This window comes from Capra hircus, chromosome 27, assembly GCF_001704415.2.
Source record: "Capra hircus breed San Clemente chromosome 27, ASM170441v1, whole genome shotgun sequence".
In the NCBI taxonomy this organism is placed as follows: Eukaryota; Metazoa; Chordata; class Mammalia; order Artiodactyla; family Bovidae; genus Capra; species Capra hircus.
Window position 1 is genome coordinate 38400594 of NC_030834.1, and position 19706 is coordinate 38420299.

General features: G+C 44.0%; 1 protein-coding gene and 1 long non-coding RNA gene across 16 annotated transcripts; one reads left to right on the forward strand and one right to left on the reverse strand.

The window, feature by feature from the left end:
• LOC108634092 lies at positions 523-2297 on the reverse strand. The gene is made up of 3 exons (XR_001917372.1): positions 2165-2297; positions 1276-1436; positions 523-796 (listed from the first exon to the last, which is right to left on the reverse strand). It is a non-coding gene; the product is annotated as an uncharacterized LOC108634092 (long non-coding RNA).
• LOC100861104 (zinc finger protein 596) lies at positions 2354-19204 on the forward strand. 15 transcript variants are annotated; one of them, XM_018042078.1, is made up of 11 exons: positions 2394-2563; positions 5757-5896; positions 10448-10491; positions 10728-10797; positions 11024-11304; positions 11581-11651; positions 13995-14081; positions 15630-15756; positions 16485-16580; positions 17048-17127; positions 17584-19204. In XM_018042078.1, the coding sequence occupies exons 7-11, from the start codon at positions 14070-14072 to the stop codon at positions 18229-18231; spliced, it is 963 nt and encodes a 320-aa protein (XP_017897567.1). In that variant the 5' UTR covers positions 2394-2563; positions 5757-5896; positions 10448-10491; positions 10728-10797; positions 11024-11304; positions 11581-11651; positions 13995-14069; the 3' UTR covers positions 18232-19204. The 15 variants fall into 15 exon arrangements, with proteins under 15 accessions (XP_017897565.1, XP_017897564.1, XP_017897557.1 ...); XM_018042076.1 differs by lacking the exons at positions 10448-10491; positions 10728-10797 and having other exon boundaries at positions 2354-2403; positions 17581-19197; XM_018042072.1 differs by lacking the exons at positions 10448-10491; positions 10728-10797 and having other exon boundaries at positions 2368-2563; positions 17581-19197.

Consider the following 19706-nt stretch of genomic DNA (forward strand, 5'->3'; position numbering starts at 1 on the left):
CTGTTTGTTTTGTTGTGTAAAACTTGGAATGTAGTTAAGCCTGGGGCTTGGTTGGCCAGGCCTCCTCCAGGGTCTCTAAAATCTCAAGATTTCTCTCCCGTTTTATCTACAGTGCTGCAAGTCTTACACTCATAGCAGGCAGTCACTCATAGTCACTCCCAGGGCAGTGTCCAGGCAGGTTAGAAGCAAGGTCAGAGGCCTGCTCTGCTTTGCCTCTGAAGCCTAAACAAGACTATTCATTTAATTTCCCTAACAAACAGGTCTTTAGATATTTAAGATATTTTCAGAAGCTGATTTCATGATCCCAACCCTTGCATCTCTTCATATCTAGAAAAGCACTAAATCCCTTCATGATCACATCAGCTCCACGTGACTAGCCGAAAGCCTTTTGTAAAATGAGTGTTTAATGGTATTGAGGAGAAGGGGATGACAGAGGATGAGATGGTTGGATGGCATCACCGATTCAGTGGACATGAGTTTGAGCAAGCTCCGGGAGTTGGTGATGGACAGGGAAGCCTGGAGTGCTGCAGTCCATAGGGTTGCAGAGAGTTGGACATGATTGAGTGACCGAACTGAACTGAAATAATTATACTGAACTTCCTCTTCACCAAAATCTTGTGTATTGACCTTCCCGACTGCCTCTTTGGTGCAGTCTCTCAGAGCTACCTGAGGTGCTGCCTCCCAGGCTGCAGTCCCCGTTTTGCCCCCAATAAAACTTAACTCACAGCTCTCAAGTTGAGCATCTTTTCAGTCGACACAGTCCAAATCTGAACACAGGAGAATACAGATGTCCCAGCTTGAAGACAAAAAGACAGAGAGAGAGCAAGTTCATTTTTGTTCAGCCTTTTGTTCCATTCAGACTTTCAAAGGCTGGGATGAGCTTCTCCCTCCCCAGCCCTGGAAAGGGCAACTGTCCTTTCAGTTTACTAACACAGATGTCTATCTTGCCCAGAAACACCCTTGAGACACACCCACAACAGTATTTAACCAAATATCTGGGTACCCTCTGGCCTGAGAATGGTGGTGGTTTAGTTGCTAAGTCTTGTCTGACTCTTAAAATCCTGTGGACTGTAGCCTGCCAGGCTCCTCTGTCCATGAGATTCTCCAGGCAAGAATACTGGAGTGGGTTGCCATTTCCTTCTCCAGGGGATCTTTACGACCTAGGAATTGAACTTGGGTCTCCTGCATTGCAGGCAGATGATTTACCAACTGAGATATGAGGGAAGCCTGGCCCGAGAATGGTAGGCAACTGTTTTAATAAGAAAGGGAACTTACATGTGAGGCTTGTCTTGGGCAGCTACAAGGTGGGTAGATCTCCACATCCATCTCCCAGAATCTTAAGCATTTTGAGAGGCCTTAATGGAGCCTCAGTCACACACACCATCCATATGGTCTCGACACCACTTTGCTCTCATAGCTGCCTCCTAGAAATGACCCTAGTGAGGGAACAGAGCAATATACATTTCAAAGACAGGGTAGGGGATGAGAGACCTCTAATTGCCTGGGTCCAGTTCTTGAGTTGACCAGTGGTTCCATCTTCTCTTGGTGACCTCCTCCAACGCCCTCCCACATCCTCATCTAATTACCTCCCAGAGATCCCATTTCCAAACACCATCACATTGGGAGGACAAGGTTTTAATGTATGAAAACTGGGGGCAGGGGGGTCACAATTCAGTTCATAGCACCATATCACTGGTTGACTGGTCTAGAGCCCATTAGACCACTTGTTAGTGAGCAAATCATCCTATTGCTGAAGATCCTGGAACAAGGAGGTAGGGGGCCAGGTGCTCTCGGATCTTAGGGCACATGAGCAGGATTTGGGCTGGACATTTAAGTCCTACAGCTGCTGTCAGGGGCTGCGGGACCCGGTTGGGGGGGTGCGGGGAGGGGTGGTCAGAGTTTGGTTCTGGGAGGCGCCACCTGGTGTCCCTTGTTAGTTTTAAGTAACTGCGATAATAAACACAAACGAAAATGTGAAACTACAATATATTAAGAGAATAATGAGTTACACAGCATGTGGGACGTCATTCCCACCCAAATGTCAAACGTATCACAGGACTCACAGGACACGCTCCCCGAAAGGATTTTTGACTTAAATCCTTTTCTATTTTTTGAGAAGATCTCTGCATTCAGTATAAGTGGCCTCACGACCCTAGGCTTTTACCTGAAAGCACTGTAAACATCTCACTGGAGGGAACGTGGGCGCGGCGCCAGTGGCCGGACACGGGACAAGGTCCCAAGGCGACGGAGACTCAAAGACGGGGTACCCACCGACCGCAAACGCCCAGGGGAGGGGAGGCGGGCGGCCACGCCCCAAAGCCACGCCCCCGGCCACGCCCCCGGCGGCGCCACTTCCTGCCAACCGGGAAGCAGATCTGCGGGACTGGCGGCGCGGTTCACCGAGTGAGTTTCAGTAGTTCGCGTCCAATCTCGCGCGCTGACGCGCTCAGCGCCGGGTCCTCCGCACTCCCGGGCCCCCGTGGCTCTTACCGTCCCAGCCGCGGGGAGCCCCGCCTAATCTGGAGGCGCTCTGCCGCGGGGGCCGGACCCACACCTATTTCTGGTAAAACCGCTTTGCGCCTGGTCCTCGCCCCGACCTTCCAGCCTCGGTCCTCGTCCCCGTCTTCCCTCCTGTCCCTGCGCCGGGTCAGGTCCCTCCCGGCGTGTCCCCCGGCCCTGGAGGGCGGAGTCGGGCCGTCACGCCTGCCCCGACCGCGGGTCCCGCAGACCCCTGTCCTCTCTGGAGTCCTCCTTTGCAGCCTTGCGTCGTCCTGGGCCCCAGCCCTACTGCTGCCCAGGCGATCTTTTCGCAGTCACCTCCTCAGAGAGGCCCCCGAGACCCGGGGCGGGGGCGCCCGGCCACCCCCGTCCCGTGACACCCCGTGGTTTCAGATCTCATCCCATTGGCAGCGCATGTCAGGGTGTGTTGTCGTTCCCAGGGCCCCACTGGAAGGCGTGCTCGTCCTGTGAATGCGTGGGCAAGGGGATGAGGAGAAAGGGAGATCTAGGGAGAACCAGGGAGACAGCGTGGGATAGAAGAAGGGGGCAGTTGAGTTTGAGGGAGTGGGCTTGGAAAGACACAGTAAAGAGTGAAGGAGAGTGACCTGGGCAAAAAGCAGGGGGATGAACGAAAAGACACAAAAGGATGATCCACAGACAGAAAAGGACAGAATGGGAGGAGGGAGTTATTATGAGCCACAGTAGCAGCCAGGGGCAAAAGAAAAGTAGATCCCAGATTCATTCATTTTGTTCTTAAATTTCTAACTTAATTCCCTTTCACGTGTATTGTGTCAGATTCAGTTGATGATGTCTCAGTGGTTTTCCAATGTAGGTCGTATATTGAAAACAGTCCTTAGTGCTAAGTAAGTTTATGCTGTCTTAATGTGTTCATGCTAAGGTATTGGTAATTTTTTATATTCACAGTCAAACCCTAGATTAATCAGTTAGTCTAATATTCAATATCTTTATCCCCTTAGATGAGCTTTTAATTGAGTGGTCTGTGAACTGAGGTTTCCAACCAAGCCTGGGCCCTTTTTCTGGATTCTGCAGACCCGAGTCCTCTCCTGAGTCCTTCTCCCGAGTCTCGCCTGGTCCTGGGGCCCTGGTGCTCCCCAGGGCATCTCTTCACAGTCTCCTCTTCAGAGAGGTCCCCCTAGACATCCTTTCCTCTTGTCTTGGAAAGTGATCACGCGTGAGCTGGATTGTCCTCAGAATTAGTTGGAAGAGAGCGCTTCTGCTCGTGGTGAATAAGCTGCTGAGCTCTTTCCATTGCATGTTTTCCAATGCTACTCCTTTCTTTCATGTTTTCCAGTGCTGCCGATTAGGTCTTCTTAATATGTTTTTTGATAGCCATAGTGTGATATTCTGGGAAAGAGAAGTTAAATCCTTTGAGACTACTGGGATTAAAGTCATGAAAGAAAGTGGCTCTTGCTCAGAATTAGGAGATGTGATTTTTAGGAGCAGGCAGGGTTGAGAAGGGCAGACCCTGTTACTGTCCCAGGCAGGCCATGTCGTTCCCGTGGGGACGGTGCTAGTTCCTCTCTGAGGGCTCTCCTGCTGACCCCCTAGCCTACTCCATCACTTGACTCCATCGAGCGGAAGTCATGAGTCCGCTTGATAAGGGAGGGTCCAGGCTTTTGTTGTTGTCCTCGCACTGGGTCTGGGGGTCACGGGCTTCAGTAGTTGTGGCTCATGGGCTTAGTTGCTCCACCGCATGCAGAATCTTTCCAGTCGAGGGATCGAACCCATGTCCCCTGCATTGGCAGGCGGCTTCTTATCCACTGTGTCACCAGGGAAGTCCACGTCTAGACTTTTTAAACTAAGCGCAGGGCAAAAGTATCTCTCCAATGAGAAGAGATTAGAGGGTGCTTGCCTCTGTGAAGGTAGCTGGAAGAAAGAACAGGAGTGCTGTTGAGGGGTTAAGGAGCCAGGAGTGGGAGGGAGACTGAGAAGCTCAGGAGCAGGAGGAAGGGAAATCTCTTCCATCCTCCCCTGAGGTGACCCTGTGCTTGGCAGATGCTAAGGAGACCGTGGGGTCTGTGACTAACAGGGAAGGCCAGTCCAGCTCACATACCCACTGCTGCCACCAAATATGTGGGGCTTCTTGTAGGGTGGGAGGGTGTTCTGAAAAAATGGACAGAAAAATCCACCTGTTCATCTCCTGATTACTGCTTCTGAATCCCTGTGAATCCTTTTGAATCTTTAGACAGCAGGAGACTATGAGTGAAGTGAAGTCGCTCAGTCATGTCCGACTCTTTGCGACTCCATGGACAGTAGCCCACCAGGCTTCTCCGTCCATGGGATTTTCCAGGCAAGAGCACTGGAGAGTGTTGCCATTGCCTTCTCCAGGGCATCTTCCCAACCCAGGGATCGAACCCGGGTCTCCTGCGTTGCAGATAGACGCTTTACCGCCTGAGCGACCAGGGAAGCCCCAGGAGACTGTCTGTGCCACTCAGTAATTCCTTCCCCTGTGTGGTTGTGGCATTGGAAAGGGTGTGTTGAGCTGAAGCCCTGAAGGCATGTTCTCCACACTGAGGAGTGATCACAGGACAGATCTTGCCTGAGAAATAAGCTTTTCATGTGTCTTTTTTAATTCCTTGATTTGACTGTCAAAACTTTTACTTAATTGATTCCTGTCAAATAATCTGTTTCTTCATTTTATTATTTAATCTTTTATTTAATCTTTTGTATTTCTTTTAACTTTTACTAATATCTTAATTCCTAACAATTTGAAATGTCAATTTACTCGTTTCCTTTTAGTTTCTCTTGATTTATAAGGTTGAACAACTGGCTCATTCATTTTCAAGCCCTTTGTTTCTGTTAAGTATATTTAAAGTTAAACATTTTTTTTTTAAGATAACAACCGTAGCCCTGTTCTATGGTATTGATCATGTTCGTTCTCCATGGTGACAATAACTGTAACTGTTAACTGGCAATGATGATTTGATTGTATTGTAACCCTATTGTTTAAACTGTGATTGTCTTTAGAATAGTTTGTTTCTACTACTGATTATTGTTTATTTTTTCACTTAAACTTTACTGTGGTAAGCCTATGTGGCCTATTCGACATACTCTCTTTTGTATTTAGCTAAAATTTTCTCTGGGGCTAATTACACAGTCAAATTTGATGGATGCAGTGGGTGAACTGAAGTCTCTCCTTTGGGATAAATGGAGATAAAAAGTCTCTACAGTTTGGATGTACACTCATATACATGTACACTCATGTTCATTTAAGAATGTGTGTATGTGTCTTCCAGGGAATCTGGCCTCCCGGGAAGAAGGCCAGACTCAGGGACTATGCCCTGTTTCCCAGCCCTCCAGGGCCCCACCTACTCTGAACAATAAGACTAGAGCCTTTCTCAGCCCAGACTGGTCTGCTCCACCCTACAGCCTAGAGGTATGTACTTTGAGATCTTGCGTCCAAGCCTGGGGCTGTGAGTGGGCAGCCAGGTGGTCCCTTCTAGCCCTCTTCTATACTCGTAGGATGTAGAGCAGGTGATCAGTTGCCTGGTTCTGGGCACATCTAGGAAATGCTGCAGGGCGTCCAGGTGGCAAGGACCTCCTCTGTAGTTTCCATCCTTCTCCTGTTGTATCTATTCCAGGGCCGCTAAAGACTTTAGGAAAATTTTCACTGAGCCTGGCCAGCCGTGGGCTTCCTTCCCAGGCCTTGCAAGCAGGATCAAATGGTTGCTGGTCCCCAATATGACTTAGAACGTTTCCCAGAGGCTCAGGTAGGCCAGGGTGTCCTCATCTAGTATCTTCTGTTGAAATGGCCACTTCTGGCCTCCTGAGAGAAACTTGGGAAATTGATGGACACTCGTTTCTGGAAAGGGCCCTGGAATGACTTGAAACCATCAGAATATTTGTATATATTTGTAGAACCCTCTGTAGTCCGTTCAGGAAACTCGGTGCCCTGTGTGAACAGAGAAAGGTGAGCCAGTGTTTTTTAACAGCAATGGTAAATCATAATTGTTATAATAAGTACCGTCACAGTGATGAATGGCAGCAATGATAATGGCCCTATGGTGGGAGCAATAGCTCTCCGTTCCCTCCTTCCACGTCTCCTGTCAACTAAGACTTTTGTCTCTACTGTATTGTTCTGTGTATTTTTTATATGTTTTAATCCTTCTTTATGAATTAAATCATAACATTATTTTTGTCATATCATTTCCTTTGTTATCTTTACCATTAATGTGGATTTTATAAGTTGCAGACTTGTCTTTTGCAGTTTTCAATTTCTCTCTGATCCTTTTAATAGTTTTTACTTGACTTTTACTTAGTTCTTTTATCTTTTGCTCATTTTAAAGCCTGTCATCAGCATAAATGAGTGAGTTTTTAGCACTGTCTGTTCTCTTCTCTCTGATCTCCCATTATGGTCTCTTCTCTTAAATTACTAATAAATCTTTATTTTACTTCAGAAATTTTGGAGCCCTGTCAAGTCATTTTTCCTTCTGATGTCTTATAATCTCTTATTTTCAGTCCTGTACTTAAGCTTTGAAGTTCTATTAATTAAGGTTTTTAATAGTTTGTAGTCTTATCACTAAAATTGTTATATAATTTTTAAATGATGTTCTGCTCCAAGGCAAAGGAATCTGAATATTAATATTCAATCTCTTTTCCATGCCAGTCTCTCTTACGCTTTCAGTTCAGTTCAGTTCAGTCGCTCAGTCGTGTCCGACTCTTTGCAACCCCAAGAACTGCAGCACGCCAGGCCTCCCTGTCCATCACCAACTCTCGGAGGCCACCCAAACCCATGTCCATCGAGTCGATGATGCCATCCAACCATCTCATCCTCTGTCGTCCCCTTCTCCTCCTGCCCTCAATCTTTCCCAGCATCAGGGTCTTTTCCAATGAGTCAGCTCTTCGCATCAGGTGGCCAAAGTATTGGAGTTTCAGCTTCAACATCAGTCCTTCCAGTGAACACCCAGGACTGATCTCCTTTAGGATGGACTGGTTGTATCTCCTTGCAGTCCAAGGGACTCTCAAGAGTCTTCGCCAACATCACAGTTCAAAAGCATCAATCTTCGGCACTCAACTTTCTTTATAGTCCAACTCTCACATCCATAGATGACTGCTGAAAAAAACCATAGCCTTGACTAGATGGAACTTTGTTGACAAAGAAATGTCTCTGCTTTTTAATATGCTGTCTAGGTTGGTCATAACTTTCCTTCCAAGGAGTAAGCATCTTTTAATTTCATGGCTGCAATCACCATCTGCAGTGATATTGGAGCCCAGAAAAATGAAGTCAGCCACTGTTTCCACTGTTTCCCCATGTATTTCCCATGAAGTGATGGGACCAGATGCCATGATCTTCGTTTTCTGAATGTTGAGCTTTAAGCCAACTTTTTCACTCTCCTCTTTCACTTTCATCAAGAGGCTTTTGAGTTCCTCTTCACTTTCTGCCATAAGGGTGGTGTCATCTGCATATCTGAGGTTATTGATACTTCTCCCGGCAATCTTGATTGCAGCTTGTGCTTCCTCCAGCCCAGCGTTTCTCATGATGTACTCTGCATAGAAGTTAAATAAGCAGGATGACAGTATACAGCCTTGACATACTCCTTTTCCTATTTGCAACCAGTCTGTTGTTTCATGTCTAGTTCTAACTGTTGCTTCCTGACCTGCATATAGGTTTCTCAAGAGGCAGGTCAGGTGGTCTAGTATTCCCATTTCTTTCAGAATTTTCCCACAGTTTATTGTGATCCACACAGTCAAATTGGTATAGTCAATAAAGCAGAAATAGATGTTTTCCTGGAACTCTCTTGCTTTTTCTATGATCCATTGGATGTTGGCAGTTTGATCTCTGGTTCCTCTGCTTTGTCTAAAACCAGCTAGAACATCTGGAAGTTCACGGTTCATGTATTGCTGAAGCCTGGTTTGGAGAATTTTGAGCATTACTTTACTAGTGTGTGAGATGAGTGCAATTGTGCGGTAGTTTGAGCATTTTTTGGTATTTCCTTTCTTTGGGATTGGAATGAAAACTGACCTTTTCTAGTCTTGTGGCCACTGCTGAGTTTTCCAAAGTTGCTGGCATATTGAGTGTAGTACTTTCACAGCATCATCTTTCAGGATTTGAAACAGCTCAACTGGAATTCCATCACCTCCACTAGCTTCGTTCATAGTTATGGTTCCTAAGGCCCACTTGACTTCACATTCCAGGATGTCTGGCTCTAGGTGAGTGATCACACCATTGTGATTATTTGGGTCGTGAAGATTTTTTTTGTACAGTTCTTCTGTGTATTCCTGCCACCTCTTCTTAATATCTTCTGCTTCTGTTAGATCCATACCATTTCTATTTTTTATTGAGCCCATCTTTACGTGAAATGTTCCCTTGGTATCTCAAATTTTCTTGAAGAGATATCTAGTCTTTCCTATTCTATTGTTTTCCTCTGTTTCTTTGCATTGATCACTGAGGAAGGCTTTCTTATCTCTCCTTGCTATTCTTTGGAACTCTGCATTCAAATGGGTATATCTTTCCTTTTCTCCTTTGCTTTTCACTTCCTGTCTTTTCACAGCAATTTGTAAGGCCTCCTCAGACAGCCATTTTGCTTTTTTGCATTTCTTTTTCTTGGGGATTGTCTTGATTACTGTCTCCTATACAATGTCATGAAATTCCATCCATAGTTCATCAGGCACTCTGTCTATCAGACCTAATCCTTTAAATCTATTTCTCACTTCCATTGTATAGTCATAAGGGATTTGATTTAGGTTATACCTGAATGGTCTAGTGGTTTTCCCTACTTTCTTCAATTTCAGTCTGAATTTGGCAATAAGGAGTTCATGATCTGAGCCACAGTCAGCTCCTGGTCTTGTTTTTGTTGACTGTATAGAGCTTCTCCATCTTTGGCTGGAAAGAATATAATCAATCTGATTTTGGTGTTGACCATCTGGTGATGTCCATGTGTAGAGTCTTCTCTTGTACTGTTGGAAGAGGGTGTTTACTATGACCAGTGTGTTCTCATGGCAGAATTCTATTAGCCTTTGCCCTGCTTCATTCTGTACTCCATGGCCAAATATGCATGTTACTCCAGGTATTTCTTGACTTTCTGCGTTTGCATTCCAGTCCCCTATAATGAAAAGGACAGCTTTTCTGGGTGTTAGTTCTAAAAGGTCTTGTAGGTCTTCATAGAACTGTTCAACTACAGGTTCTTCGGCGTTACTGGTCGGGGCATAGACTTGGATTACCATGATATTGAATGGTTTGCCTTGGAAACGAATAGAGATCATTCTGTCGTTTTTGAGATTGCATCCAAGTACTGCATTTCGGACTCTTTTTGATCATGATGGCTACTCCATTTCTTCTAAGGGATTCCTGCCCGCAGCAGTAGATATAATGGTCATCTGAGTTATTTTCACCCATTCCAGTCCATCTTAGTTTGCTGATTCCTAGAATGTCAACGTTCACTCTTGTCATCTCCTGTTTGACCACTTCCAATTTGCCTTGATTCATGGACCTGACATTCCAGGTTCCTGTGCAATATTGCTCTTTACAGCTTCAGACCTTGCTTCTTTCACCAGTGCCATTCACAACTGGGTATTGCTTTTGCTTTGGCTCCATCCCTTCATTCTTTCTGAAGTTATTTCTCCACTGATGTCCAGTAGCATATTGGGCATCTACTGACCTGGGGAGTTCCTCTTTCAGTATCCTATCTTTTTGCCTTTTCATACTGTTCATGGGGTTCTCAAGGCAAGAATACTGAAATGGTTTGCCATTCCCTTCTCCAGTGGACCACATTCTGTCAGACCTCTCCACCATGACCTGCCCATCTTGGGTGGCCCCATACGGCATGGCTTAGTTTCGTTGAGTTAGACAAGACTGTGGTCCGTGTGATCAGATTGGCTAGTTGTCCGTGAGTGTAGTCTCAGTCTTTCTGTCCCCTGATCCCTTCTCTCAGTGCCTACCCTCTTACCTGGGTTTCTCTTACCTTGGACGCGGGGTCTCTCTTCACAGCTGCTCCAGCAAAGCACAGCTGCTGCTCCTCACCTCGGACGCGGGTATGCTTTATGCTTTAGTCTTTTTAATTGTTATTGCTTTGGTAATTTTTTAAAGTCTTTTTCATTGAGTTGGGTTCTCCTTAAGCCACATGAATACATGGTGATAGTTTGGAGAAAGATATCAGCTCCAGCGAGGCTACCTTATAGTTCTCACCTACTGGTGACCTTTGATGCCTTCTGTTTGGAAGTGTGGGCAAAGCACAGTGATAGCTAGATATGTTCCTTCCCATTCACAGGGCTGTTCTGTTTTGTGTGCAGAGAGCTTCCCTGGATATCTTTTATCTCCTTAGAAGAAAAACTCTAAAGGTAAAAAAATTATTTTACATTTCAATTTAAATCTGCCTTGAGGTCAAAACCTAACCTGACCCCATGGACAATGCCCGAGTAGTCTTCCTAGGTCTTCCTTCTCTTTGTGACTCAGTAGGTAAACTATGTTGATGGAGTAGCTTCCGGATATTGTGAGCTATCCTCAGTATTGACAGCCTTTCCCCAGTTATCAGATCCTTGCATTAATCTGGGGCTTTTCTTACAGATCTGACAGACAGTACTGTCTTCCTTGTTTGGTGACTCACAGAAGAAAATAAGAGGAAACAGTACCCAGAATTCTATTTCTCACCCCCACCCCCAGACATTTAAATCACCCTCCAGATCCTTAGTCCCCTTAATTCGCCCCAGAAGATTCCAGTTGCTCTTCAGAGTGTGTGCCTACAACAGGCAGAGAGCGGGCCTGAGAACCACCCTGGCACTGCTTGTCTCTGGGATGCTGACAACATTCTCCCTCCTGTGTATCACAGAGAAGATTCAGGTTTCGAGGTATGGACCAGTGTCAGGGGGAGGAGTGTCCTCATTCTTCTGAACAGCCAGTACGTCAGAGCTCAGGGTAGAGGCAGGTGTCTAAGGGGTGTAGAACATAGGACCCAGTCCACACGCAGTGAGGAGGAGCGCTGTGGTAGAGCTTAGGGCCCACCTGGAGCAGGGCATCCAGCCACTTCCTGGCCTTGTGTGTAGGACGGCAGGAGCTCAGAGGTGAAACCACAGACTGGCCTCAGTTTCAGAGAATGAAGGAATGTCTGTTTTCTCCCTCTACAGAGTCTGTCAGCTTTGGAAGATGCTAGCTGAACAGTCTGCTCCGTGGAGACATGTGCCTGACATCTTACAGAGTATGTATGGATTCTGCTTGGAAAAGCGATCGAAGGTCTCTGCTCTAAACTGGGCGCGGCAGTTCTGACACAGAACCCTCACTGGGCTCCTTGGAGCAGGGAGGGGATGTATGTGATGGCTCAGTGCAGCTTTGATGTTTTCCAGAGGCCCTGAATCTCAGTCATTCCTCTTCCTGATTCTGGTTGAAGGCAGTTGGTTTTAGTCCTTTGGTCATCAGAGTGTTTGGTTGTTGCAGGGAGAGGCCCCAGTTGTCAGGCTTCTCTTCCAGAGATTCATGGGATTCAGGTTCTGGTCACTGAGTATGGAACTCTTTGTAATCTCAAGCATAAAGCCTTCTGAAATCATCCCAGCTCACCTATACACCCTGCGCCATTTTTATCCATCCCCTCCCTGCTGAATGTTTATCCCTCTGGGGTTCTGATTTTTCAGAGGCATTTTAAACCATGAAAGGACGTAACTCACACTAAACTGTGGTCAGGGAACAGACTTTGGAGCCAGATACACGTGAGCCTGAAAGATAGCTAACCAGTTATATGCGTGTAGTTTTGGGTGGTGAATGACTGTATCCCCAGTAGTTGGCTTCTTTAGCTTTTCCATGGGCTGAGGTAAATATTAGAATTTTTACCAGGAAGGACAGACTCCATTATTTTGGAAAGGAGTTTATAATCAGAAAATAATTGTTTACAGGACTGCAGCCACTTGTGGGCAAGGCACTGAGGGCAAGTTACCTTACAGTGGACATTTCTCTGTATTTATAATTCATATATAATGGTCAGAGGTGAACTTGCTTAATTGTATCATTCTTAGGTAGATTTAGACCATTGGGAGGACAGAGCGTAAACAAATATCTAGTGACTAGTGAGATGATGGCCTCAGGGAGTGGTAGAGTTCTGTGTAGATCAGGGCAGAGGGGAAGGGAAAGGTTTAGCTCTGGTTGGATTTAGTGAAAGTCTCTGTTAGTTGAGGTTTAAACTATCCATGTCATCTGTTAAATTGATCAACTAAAATCACCAGGTTACTGTGAGGACTAAGTGAATATGTAGATATCCAAGCACAGAGTCATATCTGATGCACATGTATCTTTTTTTTTTTTTTTCCTTTTGTGGACCTCAGGTACAAATGGGTGAGTTAATCTTACTTTTATGTATGATCCATTATCATCATTTTTCCATAAACTATATTTAGTTATTATTGGTATTTTAGAGGCAAACTGCCTGGTGGATCAGTGGTAAAGAATCCGCCTGCCAATGCAGGAGACATGGGTTCAATACCTAGGATGGGAAGATCCCCTGGAGAAGGAAATGGCAACCCACTCTAGCATTCTTGCCTGGGAAATCCCACAGACTGAAGCCTAGAGGGCTGCAGTTCATGGCGTCGCAAGAGTTGGGCATGACTTAGCAACTAAACAACAACAAAGGGGAGAATTTACACTTTGTAAACGCTTTCTCTGTGTGTCTCGCACACACATTTGTGTGCATGGATATATGTATGCATGTATACATATGTGTTTGTACATAATGAAATGCAGGCGTATGGCAGCTAATGAAGATGAACACAGGGATTTCAAGAATTTCAGCTACCCCTTTACTGAGATAATCAGGTGGCCTTAACTAGATTTCCTCCTAAACTCCAACCATCCTTGACCTACAGGCTTGAAACAGTCCCTGATGGTGACCCTGTGACTCTTGGACTCCTGCTTTCTGGTGCAGAGGATGTTAAGGGCAAGGCTGGCAGGATAGGTGCCATGATTCCTCCAAATGGAATAAATTCTTCAATTAATTCCATCATCATGCAGATTTTCAGTTAACTGACTTCTAAGTTCATGCAGAACAGATCTAGAAGAGTTAAGGGAGAGCTGGAAGGGAGTGAGTGTTCAGAGGGCCACTGTGAATGCTGAAGAACCGTTGCGGGTGCATAAGTCAAGAACAGTATTTCCACAGTGTTCCCTACAAATGAAAACCAAACTCTACATGTGGCATGAGTCAAGGGTCACTGTGGTTTGGAGTCAGGGGGAGAATTGAATAACTCTGGGTATCACAGAGTTATTGAAGTTACTTATTGATATGAAGCTCAATACTTTGAGCTTTGATGTTCTTGTCCATAAATATCCATAAGTTACCTGTATTTCTTCCATTGGTGTTAATGACTATAGTTACAGTCTTCTTACTTTTGACCCTGGGAGAGGAGTAGCATCCTCTGTGTGTTTCTCATAGAGTGTGCACTGCATGTTTGTTGGTTAGACTGGGAGTCCACAACCAGGTGAAGATTTGGGGTTTCATGAGATGTTGGACTGGAACGTGTGCACAGGACTGGAGTCTTTCAACTTTTCTCTCCATCCTCAGCTTTGCCTGCTTAATGTGTGGACTGTCTGTGAGTGAAAACCCAGAGAAAGACTGTTGGCAACTGAGTTATTGACAATGCAGCCGTTGGTGAGTAGGGAATGCCTTTTTCTGCTGAAACTGCATACCCTGCTCCTGAGAGGAGATGGGCAGGTTTCTCTTATTGGATGGATGTTCTAAGTGCAATCAAAAAGTATTCATGGGTCTGAGCACCAGTGAAATGTAATAACTAGTATCCTTCTTAACATCACACTGATTTATTTCAGCCTCCATGCAGCTTGTGTATTTATAGAAGGGTTGAGAGAAGTATTCTTTCTCTAATCTGTCCCTGGTCTCATCAGGGAATAATTCACTTGTTAATCATGTTATTGGCTATAATGGCCTAAGGTTGTGGTGACCAGAGATGAGAGGAGCAAAAGATTACCATCCAGTGGGGAGGCTGAGGTCTCATCACCTGAGTTCAGTGAGTCCGGTCTTCACTGGTCCTGGGTGGGGGCTCTGAAAGGAGGACGAGAGAAGTTGAGGACAAAGAAGGCATGAGGAATCATTCATTTATTTTTTTTCTAATTTTAAAGTTTTGATAGAATATATCTGCTCTTTTAGGAACTTCTTAAAAAGAAAATTAACCCTTTTTTCATACTTGGTAACTGAAATTAATATATAGGGGGTATTATTTCCTTTACTGTGGCTGCATGTTCAGGAGGAGGATAGTAGAGTAAAAATTTAAGACCCTGTGGATAGTTTTGAAGAGCTAGATAGCCCAAACGCAGTCAAGAGGCTTCTGTTATCCTTTAGCAGAGAGGCAAGCTAAAGACAGGAGAGTGATGAGTGGTGTTTGATGTCCCAGAGAAAATTGAGAACAGGCGTGGTCAGGCTAGGACTGTCCTTCAGGAGAGCTCTGTCAGAGTCCCTGGCTTATGCTGCTGAACCATCTGACCTCATACCTTATTGTGAACATCCAACTCTTACTGAGTTGGGTGAGATCACGTTTACTGATACCAAGTTCTATATGAAATTTGTTCATTTCTGAAGAATGATGGAGATGGTTTCAAGATTCTTGGACCCTTTCCTGAGTAATAGACTGAGGTGTGTATTTAATGCATGTTTACTTAGATGGGAAGAACTTCACCCATTGATCTTTCATTGGATCTTTCAGTACTCAGCACATTAGTAAACCATTTAATAGGTGAGGAGTCTGAAGTTCTTTTAGGGGAATGATATAACCATAGTTATGGTTTAAAGGTGGCAAATCATGGTTAATGTTTGCCTTGTGATATGTCTGTAAGTTATTTGAAATGAATCAAGAAGAGAGTTTTATGAATTTTCAAGTGAAAGTTTTAATTACATGTCTGAACTCATAATTACCAGTTTGGGGGAGATTTTTCAGGTTTTATCATACCACACTTCATGTGATACTTCTTTATGACAAAGTTGTATTAATTCAGACTGTGTATATCTCTGTGACATATCTGAAAAGCAAATACCAGCTCAGCATGAACTAATGGGAACTCCAAACTTGGTTTGATCCTTCTGTACACCCAGCGTCTCCACCCCCTTACTCAGCGCTGCCATATCGACCCTCCTGCCCTGGACATTAATAGAGATTGTTCTGTCAGAACCATAATATCCATGTTGTAGGAATCAGTGACGTTTGAAGATGTAGCCGTAGACTTCACCCAGGAAGAGTGGGCCCTGCTGGACACATCCCAGAGAAAGCTGTTCAGAGATGTGATGCTGGAAAATATCAGTCATCTGGTCTTCGTGGGTGAGTCTGTCAACATTTATGTGTGTATGCAGCTGAGTAGATAAGTAGGTAGGTTGGTAGGTAGGTAGGTAGGTAGGTAGGTAGGTAGGTAGGTATTTATTGATTCAGTCAATAAGTATCTAGAACAGCTTCTCCATATGCACCCCGTCTCTGTCCTGATTTTTTTGTAGGCCTTATAACTACATTCAAGTTGTTTCTTTATGTGATACTTAACATCTAGTTTGTCACCCCACTAAATGTAACCTTGACCACAGTTTAATCTCTTTCTTCCTATTCAGTCTCTAATATTCAGAACAGACCTAGGAACTTAATATTTTTGATGTATCAATAAATTGAGTAAATATTTTCTAATTATTCTGCTTTAGTCACTGTGCTGAAGATTGACAGCAGACTAGAGAAAATAGTAAAACCTGGATTATACTTGTGGAACTTGTTGGCATCTGTTTGAAAATAATATTCAACCCATTATGGGGACATTTAATTTTTCCATTTTTGAAAAGACTATGGATTCTGTGTGTCCTGTCTTCAAACATGGACATCAGCATCTAGAGGTCTTCACTATTTTGGACACACAATCTGTATTTCAGGGTTTTCTCTGTTCAGGGTGTTGTTGCCTGAGTCGAACTTCAGTGGTCAGCCTCCTTATTTCTCAGTAGGCTGTCCTGGACTTGATGATAATGTGCTTTTAGTAGCACAAAACTCAAAATCCACCTTTTTTCCATGAACAGGGTATCAGCATTGCAAATTGGATGTGATTTTCCAGTTGGAGCAAGGTGAAGAGCTGTGGATTGAAGGAAGAGGCATTTTCCAAAGCCACAGTCCAGGTATGCATCAGGGTCCTGTGCCTAGTCAGTGAGTACATACTTAGAAAACATCAACTGAAGATTTTGTTAACTGAGTGATATTTTCTAAGATATAGGTGCAAAATTCTTTAAATGTTGTTATTCCTTACATATTTCAGGCTCACTCATGTGTCCTTCTACTGTTAATCTTTTTTTGGCTTTAGGGAAAAGGACATTCATATACTTATTAAACTTTCACATAATAACTCTTGTTCTCATCCTCCCCTCTGAAGGTTTTCCCTCTTTACCAACTCAGCATCTCATCTCCATTTTAATTTTTGCATATTTCAGTCCTGAAAATCTTTACTAATTGTCAATGCCCTATAATGTGTTTCTGTTTCTTGGAGTGTTCCCCATCGACACGCCAGTTTTTGAAACACAGAAGTCGGAGTTTTTCAACATTCTCATTTCACTAATGCCATTCTAATTTTTTTTCCGAATTATTTTAGGCGGGGAAAGTGCCTTTAAAGAAGAATTGTTAGCCACACAGCATATCAGCAAGAAGGACACATCTACAATCATCCCAATGGTCAGTTTCCTGAGTGTTAACCCTGGTCATCAACATTAAAAACCTGGCAGTGGGTATTAATAATTTGGATTAAGGTATTTCTGACCAAAAGGTTTTAAATGGTTTGAATTTAGTGAAGAAATTAACCTGACCTCAAAACCATAACCTCAGATCTTTAAAAAAAAACAAAAGAGGGGGTGGGCAAATGCATAAATATTGTTCATATGTCTAGTTTTTGAAACATATTGCAGTCTTCAAAATTGACCTATAAGCTCAAATGAAAGTTGGGATACTATTTAGAGAAAGTCTTTACAACACATAAAAAGCAAATCACTGTGTGTATGCGGGTAATATTGGAAAGATTGTAAATGGAAGCTCTCACTGAATGATTTGTTTTGGATTCATATGTAGAGCAAGAAGTGTTTGAATGTATGTAGACAAACCGCTAACAACCTTTCATCTCCTTTCTAAAAGCAGACGTTTCACACTCCAGAGGATCCCTGTGAATGTAATGATTTGGAAGAAGATTTCAGTCCTAGCTCCACACTGAGTCAACATTTGTTAACTCACACAGAAAAGACACCCAATATCAGCAAACAGTATCAAAAATCCCATAGTGACCAGTCATACCTTAATCCACATAAGCAGATGCACTCCAGAGGTAAATCTTGTGAGTGCCATCTGTGTGGTAAAGCCTTCAGCAATTGTTCTAGCCTTAGAAGACATGAGATGACCCATACTGGAGAGAAACCTTATGAATGCCATATCTGTGGGAATGCCTTTATTCAAAGCTCTGACCTTAGAAAACACAATCTGACTCACACTGGAGAGAAGCCGTATGAATGTCATCTCTGTGGAAAAGCCTTTAGTCAGTCCTCCAACCTCAGACAGCATGAAAGGACGCACACTGGAGAGCAACCGTATGAATGTCAGCTCTGTGGAAAAACCTTCAGTAAATGTTCTGCTCTTAGACGTCACGAGAGAACTCACACTGGAGAGAAACCGTATGAATGTCATCTCTGTGGAAAAGCCTTCAGTCAGTGTTCCGCCCTTAGGCGACATGAGGGGACCCACAATGGAGAGAAAATTATGAATGTTTTCAGTAAGTATTCTGACCTTAGATGACATGGTATTATAAATGTAATAAACATGGACAAGACTTCAACCATAGCTTTAATATTTGAACACATCAGAGAGTCACATCAGAGAAAGCTGTAAGCACTGTAAAACACTAATCAGTGGGGAGGACCCTTCAGTTACTCCATTTGACATACGCACATTTATATGAAAGAGAATCCACGTGTGTGACATTCATATAGCAAAACCTGCAGTCTGATGTGTGGTCATAGATGTCATGAGAGAATTTGCACTGTAAGGAATGTGGACGTCTTTAACAACAGCTCTAAACTAAACATACTGGAGGATTTGCATAGGGAAGAATCCAAGTCTGCAATCAATGTGAAAATGCTTTCATTTATAATTCATGGTAAACAACATGAACAGACTCCCATCTGGGAAAGCCTCTAGGTCTAATCACTGTGAACAAACATTAAGCCAAGCACAGCCGATGCGCACGAGAAAACTCAGTGAAGGAATAATCACTATGACAGGAAGTAAGAGGGTGAAGGCTCTTGAGAAATACCAAATAATTCATCCTAAAGAAGTGATTCACTGAAAAATCATGACAAATCCTTTATTCATAAGAACCACACCTGAGGTACCTATGTGGATTCAGACTGTACAAAACACTCTGTCATGAAAGAAGGAAAGCCTTCAGTGACCTCATTTCGTAATCAATATTAAGGTTCTCATGTTGAAGAAACAGTGATCCTAGAATCAAGTGGAGAAAACTTTATCTAGAATTCAGAAAACGAAGAGGGGGCCGGTGAAAAACCCTTTAAAAAGCTTTTAACGTACAGTTTAGCAAATAATTCAGAATTTTGAGTAAACTATTTATGAAGAAAAGTCTGACATATAAATACAAGATAGTAAATGATCTGGGAACACTGAATGCCAACTTTTGTAAGAAACTACACTTTTTTCAATAGATTATTATTTGTAAATATTTAAATAATAAAGTCTGTTGCTGAAAAATCTAGTGTGTTGATGAAGTTCTGGTTTTCTTCACGCAGCTGTAAACACACAGATCTGGCTCTGTACTTGGTGACATGTGGGTAAGATTCAGCCTAACTCTGAGTCTTCCCTGTTTCTCTAACAGCTCCTTCCACACAGCTCAGCTCCACTCATTCCAGCTTCCCACCACCATCAGCTGTCTCCATCCACACCCTGGTGACAATATTCACCCCGCTGGCTGCTTTCTCAGGCGTGTGACCCTGGCCGACCTTGTGCACAGTGACATAGACACCGAGTGTAAACCGCTGGGCAGTCCCCAGCCTGTCTCTGCCCTGGGGCAGCTACATGGGGCCAGAGACAGGCAGCTCTGCTGTTCCAGGCCAAGAACACACCTTAGTAGGATTTTTCTGTGAAGCCTCTGAGTTGGACTAATTGGGGGTAGAGTTCACTGTACGACCCCATCCCACATTTTATTCAGGTGAGTCCTAGTTACGCACCTACTCGCCCTCCAGTCACTGCTGTGCCAC